Source organism: Cervus canadensis, chromosome 3 (genome assembly GCF_019320065.1).
Source record: "Cervus canadensis isolate Bull #8, Minnesota chromosome 3, ASM1932006v1, whole genome shotgun sequence".
NCBI classification, from domain to species: Eukaryota; Metazoa; Chordata; class Mammalia; order Artiodactyla; family Cervidae; genus Cervus; species Cervus canadensis.
Genome location: NC_057388.1, coordinates 44,446,229 through 44,458,204, shown reverse-complemented (window position 1 = coordinate 44,458,204; position 11,976 = coordinate 44,446,229). Strand labels below are relative to the sequence as shown.

The window sequence follows — 11,976 nt, the reverse complement described above, 5'->3', positions numbered from 1 at the left end:
AGGAATCTGCAGTCATTCACTAGGTATCCACTGAATATAAGGCACTGTGCAGGGATTGAAGAATGGAAGTCAGGATCAAAAGAATAAGATGTCTCTGTGGACCGGGAAATTGAAATATGTTCTCTGCATTCTCTGGGAAACAAACAAGGAGGTAAATAGGTCTCAAATGAGAAAGGGTTAACTTCTTAGAAAAAGGTCAGTAACACTTGAATAACTTCAATGGCAAGGAACCTGCTGACTCATAGATAAGTGCCTGGAACATCAGTATACGTAGGTCAATACTTGGAAGCTGGTAAATTGAGATTCCATTGTGCCAGATTCCTTTTTTCTGTATTTGGGGTACATGATGTTAGTCCCCTTACCATACACGCCAAAAGGCCAGCATTTCATCTCCAAGAACTTCCAAGATACTAGGGAAGCCAAAAGGATCATTTCTTCGGGGCTCCGATAACTGGGTGCCAGAAGGAAGGTGTCACCTAGGCGACTCTCGAATGGGGAGCAGCAATTAGCCTTCTGTAGGGACTCCAAGAGCGCCCCACGTAGAAAACTTGACTGACAGGATAGGTGAGGTGGGTAAATGGGATAGAAGAAGCCTGTCGGACCGAGCCTTTTTCTGTTAGGTATAACCTTTTTTGTACATCGTTCAACCATGACTCCAATGGTAAGTTTGAAAATAAACAATTTCCTTAAGAATGTTTGATCACGCTTCTGAGAGAGACCCTGTACAGCGTGGTCGCTCAAAGTCCGTTGTTCTGCAGTAACTTTCCATCATTTTAATAAAAGGTCTCTAACACCGCCTTGAATCGCGCCTTCATTTGTGTCAATGTTATAAACCTAGCTAAAACATTGGGAAGCGTGACGGGAAGCCAGGGTAATAAAGCTGTTGGGCCAAAGCCGTAGGTTTCCGCTGGGTGGCTTTCGCGGCGCGAGGCAGCGGCCCCAGCTACGCTGGCGTGGGACTGAGCGCGCGCATGCGCGGCAGGAATCCGGGCGCGGAGGCTGGACTTGAGCGAAGGGGGCGCGGCGCACGCAGCATGGCGTCCAACATCTACTTGGTTCGCCAGCGGATCAGCCGGGTGGGTCAGGTACGGCTCGGGGAGGCACCGCCCCTTCCCTGACCGTGTCCGCCCTCGCCTCCCGCGCCCGCCCCTCTCCGTCTCCGCCCCAGCGCCTCGGCAAGCGGCTCAACCGCCGCCGCCCCGCCCCGCGGCCTCCCAGGCCCGCCTCCCGGAGCCGCCCCTCCTGCCCTTCCTCGCGGCCGTGGAGCTCTGTCTGGTCGGTCCCCCTCCTCCTCCGCCCCGCCGTCCTAACACTCTTTCCCTCCTTCCCTCAGAGGATGTCCTCCTTCCAGCTCAACCTCAACCCGCTCAAGGAGCCTCTCGGCTTCATCAAAGTCCTCGAGTGGGTGAGTGCAGCCTGCGCCGGCGAGGCTGGGAATCGCGTTGCCGCGCCCGCTCCGGTTCCTGCTCCCCTTCCGGCGCCCTCTGCCAGGAGACTGGGAGCTCTGGGAACTGGGGCGCAGCCCGCCCCGGATGGGCCGCGAAGCCGCCTTTGCCCCCGGGGATGGGCCCGGACGGCACTGGACGCGCGGGGAGGGGAAGTGAGGCCGAGGCCTAGGCCTGCGCGGGGCGGGGACGCTGCGGTCGGCGTTGAATCACGAGTACCTCGGCTGCGTCCGTCCCAGGCGGAGCCCCCCCACCCCCACCCCTACACACACCGAAGCTCTCCTCTGGGTGTCCCCGGGAGAGTGGGGGTTCAAATTTCTCTTTGGCTTCACAGCTTTCCGCAAGGGAAGAGAAAACTTCCTGTTGCGGTCTAACCGAAACCCGGCGGGCTGGAGTCGCGCTCAGGCCGGCAGGCGCTGCCTCTGCGCCTCTAGTAGAAGGGGCCAGCCAGTGCATGTCTGTCCCCTGCGGACTCGAGGCCGCGCTCCTTCAGAAGTTGGTGTGCCTTCTCCAAGTGATTTGACGAGCTCTTGGGTCTTAATATGCTTTTAAGATTGACTCCAAGTTATAAAGGATAAAAATAAACTGGAACAGGGAAGCAGGCAGAGGTGGGGGGCAAAATGCGTTTTTAGTCTGATCCACTGAAACTAAACACACGTTATGAGTCGCAAGTTGGAAACACAAGTTAGGAATCCAGTTTGTTTTAGGTATTTCGCAGCAGCATCCTGCAGTCAGCTTTCAGTCCTTCCCTGGGGACACTCTGAATCATTAACATCAAAGCAGATTTATTGCTTCGACCTTGGTAATGATCTCTTTGGAGGGCTTAGTGAATACACCAGGCACTGCCTTCAGAGTTAGTGGCCCAGTACATATTCCAGTGCTGGTTTTCAGGCCCGTATTAATAGGCAGCTGGCATCTGTTCAGCGTGCAGGCAAGTTGCTTTTGTAGCCAGCAGTATTTACATCCGTAACTCTTCAACCCCGTATGTTAGTGATAAAGTGGTGAAGAGTAAGAACTTAGATTTCCTGCTTTAAATAACCTGCGGAGGTAACACAGAAACTCAGATTCTCTAATGAGTGCTCTATCTGATTTCCTTCCTACACCCAAAGTTTCCTGTTTCCCCCAAAGTTTTACTTGGTGTTTTCTGAAAACTGTGCTAATTTCACACAAACTTTTACGTTAAAAACACCTAAATGTACGTATTTAGGGTTCTATAAATATCTGTCCAGATTTAAATATAAAGAGAATTCTATTTGAGTATATAAAAATTTTACATTACAAGAGGAAAAACACATTGAACTGGGCTAATCAAATACCAAGTTTAAGGAAAAAAATCTTACACCTAGTAGTTTAGTCTTCTTGAGGATTATAATTAAAATTATAATTAATTTAAAATTTCAGTTAAATGAAGTTAGTTTATATTTGTGCTTACATTATTCATCAGTCTTTTTTGAAACAACTTTTTTTCTTAATATTTTAAAATATTAGTGGTAAGTTTATTAGTGATCATTGGTCTGACATTTTTGAAAGATACCCTTTTTAAGCTTAGGAAAATACTACTTTCAGTTTGAACAACTCATTACACAGAGACTCTTTCATGAAAAGAATATTCATTGTTGATGAGGTAGAGAATTATTTATTCAACAAATATTTGAGTATGTATTATATCAGTGCTGTGCTGAGCACTAACAAATGGTGAATAAAACGTGTTTTTTTCCCTCACGACCTAATAAAAGACATGAAAACAAATATAAATATGCTGTATGACCAATACTATAATAAAGGTATAGGTTAAGTGTAGTAGGTGAAAGGAAGGAGAAATCAAGTTGCTTGGAGGTGTAGAGAGGATTTCATAGATTAAAAAACTTGTTCACTTGGGGAATGGGTGGGGAATGGCTTTCTAGGTAAAGAGGAGCTTATGTTCAGTGGTGTGAAAAGTTGAAGCAGCAGAGCCCTATTTGAGAACTTAAGTAGTTGAGGTTGACTGCAGTCTTTACTGGAAGGGAGATGGCAGTTTGAGATGATTCTGAAAGGTTTCAAAGGGCTTGCAGAATAGTTTGGAGTTTATTGTATGAGCCAGTGGTTCTTAACCCTTTGGGTTAACCTTGGATAATCTAGGCCCTTAAGAAAATGCATACATGCGGGTACAGAATTGTGTGTTGTTTATTCTACAGCTTCCACCTAAGACCAGAATTCCTATTGTGTGTAGTGGATTCGTTCATTCAAGAGTAAATAAGCAAGTGGATAATATAATTAGATTTGCCTTTTAGAAATTTTTATTTGTTAGCAGTGTAGGGGATGAATTGAAAAGGAAAGGCCATAATTGAAGAAAGGGAAATCTATTGTTTGAAGTATAATGAAGGCCTAAAACTAATCGCAGTGGAATTAGAAAGCAAGAGGTTTAGAAATTAGAATATATTTGTGTGTTTGTGTGTGTTTAGTCGCTAAGTCTTGTCCATCTCTGACCCCATGAACTGTAGCCCACCAGACTCCTCTGTCCGTCGGGTTTTTCAGGCAAGAATATTGGAGTGGGTTGCCATTTTCTTTTCCAGGTGATCTTTCCCACCCAGGGACTGAACCCACATCTCCTAGATTGTAGGCGAATTCTTTTTTTTGTTAACTCTTCCTCAATTTTATTTATTTATTTTTAATTAATTAATTTAATTAGAGGCCAGTTACTTTACAATATTGTGGTGGTTTTTGCCATACTTTGACATGAATCAGCCACGGGTGCATGTGCCCCCCCCATCCTGAACCTGCCGCCTACCTTTCTCCCCACCCACCCTTCTGGGTTGTCCCAGAGCACAGGCTTTGAGTGCCCTGATACATGCATCGAACTTGCACTGGTCATCTGTTTTATATATGGTAATACATGTGTTTCAGTGCTGTTCTCTCAAATCATGCTACCCTTGCCTTCACCCACATAGTCCAAAAGTGTTCTTGTTAAAGCTGTGTCTCTTTTGCTGTCTTTCTTGCGTATAGGGTCATTGTTACCATCTTCTAAATTCCATATATGTGAGTTAATATACTGTATTGGTGTTTCTCTTTCCGTCTCACTTCAGTCTGTATAATAGGCTCCAGTTTCATCCACCTCATTAGAACTGACTCAAATACATTCTTTTTTATAACTGAGTAATATTCCATTGTGTGTATGTACCACAACTTCCTTATCCATAAGTCTGCCAGTGGACATCTAGGTTGCTTCCATGCCCTAGCTGTTGTGAACAGTGGGCAGGCGAATTCTTTACTGCTGAGTTACCAGGGCTTCCCAGGAATATATGTGTAGGATGAAGAAAAGGCAGGGCTCCGAGATGACTGCCATGCTTCTGACTTGGAGTAGTAGTGGCACATCTATCTAAGACAGATCACTAAGGAAAAGCCACAGATTTTAGGTAGAAGGTCAGTAAGGTTTTAGCTATATTAAGCTTGTGGTCTCTTTAGAGCATGTAAGTGGTGGTACCCTGTAGATATATATAGGTCTAGAATTTAAAAGAAGTACGGGCTGGAGATTCAGCAAATATTTGATTGCAAAGGAAAAGGGAATAGTTAGGAGACAGGAGAGAAATAACCTCACTGTTAAGAGACATTTCAAGAAAAGAGAGATATTTCAAGAAAAGAGTACTCAGCAATATTCGGTGCAATGTGAAAGAAAGTGAAGTCACTTATTCATGTCCGACTCTTTGCAACCCCATGGACTGTAGCCCACCAGGCTCCTCTGTCCATGGAGTTTTCCAGGCAAGAATACTGGAGTGGGTTGCCATTTTCTTCTCCAGGAAATCTTCCCGACCTAGGGATTGAACCCGGGTCTCTCACACTGTAAGCAGACGCTTTACCGTCTGAGCCACCAGGGAAGCAGATTAGGTGCAACAGGTTAAGTAAAATAATTACTAAAATGCCATCTCTTGATTTTGGTAATCAGTAGGCTTTATTAAGAGCAGTTTTGGTAAAGTCAGAAACCAGATGGTAGTAGGCCAAATGGATGTATGTAAGAAAGAGAATACAGTGAGAGTAGACCACTATTTGACTGTGAAGATGGGAGAGAATGAAAGTGTTAGTCACTCAGTCATGTCCGACTCTTTGCGACCTCCTGTAGCCTGGCAGGCTCCTCTATCAATAGAATTCTCCAGGCAAGAATACTGGAGTGGGTTACCACTCCCTACTCCAGGGGCTCTTCTGGACCCAGGGATTGAGCCTAGGTCTCCAGGATTGCAGGCAAGATTCTTTACCATCTGAGCCAGCAGGAAAGCCTGGGTGGAAACCTATTTTAAAGATGGGAAAGATTGAATGTGTGTGTACACTGTGGAGAAGAGACTTTTGAATAGAAGGTGTAAAACAGAAGCTGAGAGGGATAAGACAAAGTTGTAGAAGAGAAAGGCCCATAGCAGAAATTTTTTAATGTGTTTTGAATGAATTGTTGAAGTTTCATAAGGTGTTGAAAGATGTATGGGTTGCTTCTAAAAATAGTAAATTTACAAACAAATCTAAAATCTAGATAAAGGCTGTTTATTATAAATATTACTATCAGAATAATTCTCCAACTCAGTTTATGTTTAACAAGATTCTAGAAGATGTTAGACTAAGATGCAATCTGATAATATGTAACTTTCAAGGAATTACAAATCTGAAGGCCTCAGAGACATGAAGGCAAGTGCCCAGTAAATATTTATTGACAGGATAAAAATCCAGTTGCCAAAGCAGAAGCATTTCTACTTTGCTTCTAAACTGCATATACCATGCATATATATATATATATGTATGTATCAGTTTGTTTAAACAGCATACTTTCAGAAATATGTGCTAGTTTATATAGAATAATCATCCCAAGTAGACTAGTAAGGTTTTTGCGAACAGAACCATGTTTTATTGTAATTTTGTAGTTTATAATGTAGCACAGAGGAACACCACAGAAAATACAGGTTGTATTACAGAGTACAGGGGATGAGGCATACTTAGACTGATGTTTATTTCTTCCATTTGCTTAATATTTAAATTTTTAGGCTATCAGTCTATGACACTGACTGCTTTTTAAGAAACTTATCTTTCTCTTAACCTTGCCATTTGTGTTCACTTTTTTCCTCTGTTGTGGAAAGGAAAATAAAAAGGATTTCAAATGGTATTTTGTGCCTAACAGATCTCTCTGTACATGTAAAACTTGTAATAGACTGACTGACTTACCCCATGCCTTTGCTCTCTGTTTCTTCTACCTGGAATCCTCTCAGTATTTACTTTGAACACTCTCATGGGATATACAAGATGTTTTTTCCATAGACTATATATATATTTATGTTGTGTGTGTATATATATATATGTACATATATATAGTCAATGCTTTTAGAATGCACAAACATATACACATATGCACCTACCTCACACAAATAACAATCTCTGATAAAACATTAAAGGGGAATTTAAGGTAACAGAGCAATGCTTTCTTATAATAAAGTGTTCTCAAACACTGGTCTCAGAACCCCTTTAAACACCTAAATATTGAGCAACCCAAAGAACTTTTGTGTATATAAGTTATATCAGTTAGTATTTACCATATTAGAAATTTAAGCTGAGATTAAAAAAAATTTTTTTTATTTTAAAATAATCACTTGAAAGTTAGATTACATCAGTGACAACAAATGCTGCTGGTTTTTCTTAAAGTGAAAGGCTTATTTTATTCATTTAGGAAAAAAAAGGTCTGACAGATATCTGAGTCAATAACTATATTTTGTCTGTTACTCATTCTTTCAAGTAAAAATAGTATTCAACTAAAAAAGTGACTATTTCAGGGAACAACTCAGTTGCTTAAATGCTCTCCCTGGAGACAACCATTGTATTTCGGTATGCAGTAAAAGTGATTTTTGTTTGTTCATTTGTGACTGAAGTACTATAGTTAATGTACAGTGTTGTTTTAGTTTCTGGTGTACAGCAAAGTGATTCAGTTATACATACATATATTCTTCATTTCCATTGTAGTTTATTACAGTATATTTTAGTTCCCCGTGCTGTACAGTAGGACCTTGTTGTCTATGTTTCCTATAGTAGTGTGTATCTGCTAATCCCAAACTCCTAATTTATTTCTCCCTGCCTCTTCTTTGGTAACTATAAGTTTGTTTTCTATGGCTGTGAGTCTCTCTCTGTTTTTTGTGTTTATTTGTATCATACTTTTAGATTCCCCATATCAGTGATATCTTATGATATTTGTCTGTCTCTTTCTGACTTACTTCATTTAGTCTGATAATCTCTAGGTCTATCCAAGTTGCTGCAAATGGCATTATTTCATTCTTTTTTATGGCTGAGTAGAATTCCATTCTCTTTATAGACTACATCTTTATCCATTCATCTGTCAATGAACATTTAGGTTGCTTCCATATCTTGGCTGTGTAAAGGGTGCTGCTACGCGCATTGGAGCATTTTCAAATTCGAGTTTTCTCCAGGTACATACTCAGGAGTGGGATTGCCAGATCATATGGCAACTCTGTTTTTAGTTTTTTAAAGAACCTCCATGCTGTTTTCTGTGACTGCACCAGTTTACATTCCCACCAATAATATAAGAGGATTGCCTTTTCTCCACATTCTCTCCAGCATTTATTATTTGTAGACTTTTTGATGACTGCCATTCTGACTGGTGTGAGGTGATACTACATTATTTGCAGTTCCGTGATAATTCGTGAAGCTGAACACCTTGTCAGGTATCTGTTGGCCATCTGTATGTCTTCTTTGGAGAAATGTCTATTTAGGTCTTCTGCCCATTTTTGATTAGTTTATTTTTTGTTATGGAGTTGTGTGAGCAGTTTGTATATTTTGGAAATTAAACCCTTGTCACTTGCATCGTTTGCAAATATTTACTCGCAGTTCTTGGCTTGTCTTTTCAGTAGTAAAAGTATTTGCACATCTTGTTTCATCCCACAGAATTTTAAGAAGACTCAAGAGTCAGGATTTAGTAAAAGTAATAATTTTTCTGTTTCATCAAAGACACTTTCAAGTAAAACTGGCTTTTTTCATTAACTGCAAGTGCATGGCAACGGACTGACAGTTTGATGCTGTTAGTTCTTACTGAACTAATGATGCTTCATTCTTACTGAAGCCTAGCAGTTTTACCCATCAGTGCTTTTGTGTCGATCAGCACAAATGTCAACATAGGGTAAAGAGCAAATGATGTTGTAATGATACTGTGAAAATATTTTTGACCTCATAGACCCCTTGAAAGAGTCTTGGGTACTCCGTGGGATCCACAGACCACACACGCTGAGAATTGCTTTTCTAATACAGGGTAATTGTCGTTGGGGACCAGCAATGGAACAGAAATACGGGTGGGAGAAGGACTGTTCTTGGATCTGAGAAATAAATCTGAGAAAAAGCTTCAACCTATTTTTTGGATTTATGACTTCCATGGATAGAGTACTTAAAGTACTAACAAAGACCTGAATCAGTCTACCTGCTTAAGGTCTGGATTTGTGATAACTTGAGTATTCTCCTATGTTAGTAGTTTGGGGTCCCAAAATATAGATACAGTGTTTGCAAAGTAGGGAATTAGAAATGACTATAAAACTTCTGGGCAGGGAGATTACTTATAAAACCACTAGACCAAGATGGAAAAGGGGGAAATAACATACTCAAGTTGAGCCTGTATCAAATGTCCTGAAACACATGAAGAAAACTAGTTCACTTAAAAGCTCAGATTATATCAGTGGTAACAGATACTCAGTTTTCTGTGAAGTGACAGACTCATTTCAAGACAGCCATCCAGATCAAGAGTCGGAATACTGATTCACTCCAAAAGACATAAAAATAATAGAACAGTCTGAAATTATTTTAAAATAGGTATACTTTGGTTCCTTGGAGATTTCTAATTCCATATTCAGCGAAAAAATTGTCTAAGAATAAAGGTGACATAGAGATGTTTTCAACATGTAGTAATTAAGAGTTAGCAAAAAGCATCTAGCTATTTATTTCAACAGGAACTCAGGTTTACTTCTCATAGCTCAAATTCTTACAGTTTATGGAAACTACTAGGAGGCTACTTAGAACTTTCTGTGATTGTACTTTTCAAACAGACGGAAATAATAGAAAAGTGAAATTGAAGCACTTTGAAACTGACTTTGCTGCTCAGTGCACAGTGGAAATAAACGGAAATAGCAACATCAGTAACAAATGTTTCTTAAAAATTAACATCTTTAATAAATGCTTCAGACCTTGACTTAGAAAAATCAGTACCTTGGCTCTAGGCATCTAATCTGGCTGACTGTAAAAGCAGACATGCTATGATAGTTCATCTAAAGTACTGAATGGTCATATGATTTAGTAAAACAGCATGCATTGATTTTGGACATAAACCCTCATTTACTGTATACTTTTAGGTCTATTTCTGAAGATTTCAATTATGTAATTTTCCTGAACAGGTCAATCATGAAACGAAATAGCAGAGAGGACCCTGCAACTAAAAACATGTAAAAGATATCCATAAATTAGATGAGTACCAATGTTCGCCAGTAGAATCTTCTGTGAGCTGTGCAGTGTCTGGAAGTAGGAGCTGGAACTGGGACTCTGGCTGATTATCATTATAAATTTTTATACACAAAGCCCCAGATGCATGTTTTACTGTTGTTATCTTAAGGCATATTATATACTCTTGTTAAATTTCATTCAAATTAAAAAAACAACCCTTATTTCAGGTATTTGTCTAATAATTTTTTTCTCTCAACTTTTTCTGATTAAGTAGAATCTTTTTTTAACCTGGTCATGTGGCTGATCAATCCAATTCACAAAGAGTATTAGTGCTCTTGGACATGAGTTTTTGTATTGTCACTGAGTAGTTTCCATGAAGACATTTTTAAGCCACCAGTCCATGTTGTGAAGGTTGGTTTGGTTAAAAGTAAATAATTTATTCTATAAAGTCACTTAGCCATGAACACTCACATTATGATACATGAACTCTGAAGTAGAAGAATAGCTGATGGTATCCCTGTCTGTCCTATGTTATGGGACTCCTTTACCTTCAGGATACCCCACATACTGTCCCAGCACCTGACTCTGACATACAGGCCCAACATGGGTTTCAGCAGTATATTAAATTTAATGAAGCTTTACTTCCTGTTTAAGTCTAAGAGTAGATATAAATAGACACATTTTCTTCTTGTACACCAGTTAAATTGAGTACTCCAGTCTACTTTAGAGAGTCATATTCTAAATATCTAAATCAGTGAGGTGTCTGTCATGTCTCTAATGTGGGTCCAGTGGGCAGAGAGGTAAGTGGAACTTCAGACTGTCCTCGTAAATATGGGACCTTTTGACCTGAACAGAAGCTTGCTCTCATCCTGTGCCTGGATTCTTGGTCATTGCAAGTGGAATTTCATGTCGGCGGTTTCAGTCATTCTTAATGGGGTAGAGTGGGGGTGGGGGGTGGGATTAGTTTCCTAAGTGGCAAGGAAGTGTAAATCAGCATACCACTACTACTCATTTTAGACTGGAAGTACAAACTGAAATGCTTATTGGAACCCCTCATAAAGTAAATGAGTATAGCAAGCTGTTTGGAAGAAGAAAGAATAATATAATTCATTGATTGCTGGTAACTAACATGCATTCTGAGGGGTGGAAAGATGATAGAAAGTGACAGCAACCTGGAATGCATATACCATTTCTTAAGTGTCATCTGTCACTCATTTCCATGGGACTGTCACTTTATGGGAATATAGGTCTGATGTTGCCATAACTTTCATTTCCCCATTCCCATGCGGAAATCAAATTTTTGTGTGCAGCACACTGATAATAAAATACTGACAACAGAGTCACATTTTTCATGAATACTGGGAAGACCACAAATCTGTTTTCAGGTCAAGTTTCACCCGTGGGCTGCCAGAATATAAGTTCTAATTGAAATCAAAGTACTAGTATAATACAGGGAAAGGTGAGATGGTTGGATAGCTTACCCTCAGATTGTTTGTATTTCATTTAGTAAAAAGTGTGTACCTCATCCCTTTTTTCCCATAAGATAAAGACCAAAATGGCAAACATGAGATTTATTTATCCTCATAACAAAATGACAAACTTGAAATGATGAGTATGTAAGACTTGAAATATGGTTTTATTTGTACATTATTGAGTATTGATTTTTTTTCCCCCTTTAGTTAAGCAGTTATTTAGTGAGCATTTAGTGTATGTCAGGCCTTCTGCTGGGTAAGTGTTGTGGTCCTTTAAGGGACCAGAACCTGGTGGTCCGGAATCAACGATAAGAAGGTGAAGGAGAGAAAGAAGCTAATATTCCCTGGTTTACGCAGAGAACCAATAAAACCCTAGAACAGGGCTTGCACCACTCACGAAGGCACAGGGCGTCCTCTCGAGGAGGTCTTGGAAGCCCGGGCAGCAGGAGAGTGAGCTTGGCGGGTTTCCACGCTCCAGAGAATTAGCCAGAGGGCGGGAGAGAGAGAGAGAGAAAGAAAGATACGGGGACCTAAGCCGCTGTTGGAGCAAGGGTGCTTTAATGATCTTTCTGTGAGTATATATAGGCTGTTTTACAAGGAATTTCTTTTGACAATGATAAAGA

The 11,976-nt window shown here is 40.5% G+C and overlaps 1 protein-coding gene across 1 annotated transcript in view; it reads left to right on the top strand.

Annotated features, from left to right (window-relative positions):
• Positions 1 to 1,224: 1,224 nt before the first annotated feature.
• SYPL1 (synaptophysin like 1) overlaps positions 1,225 to 11,976 on the top strand; it is a 31,168-nt gene continuing 20,416 nt past the window's right edge. Inside the window, exon 1 of the mRNA XM_043463028.1 lies at positions 1,225 to 1,405. Coding sequence (XP_043318963.1) covers positions 1,337 to 1,405 — 69 coding nt within the window. The 5' untranslated portion in view covers positions 1,225 to 1,336. The remainder of the gene's footprint in view (positions 1,406 to 11,976) is intronic.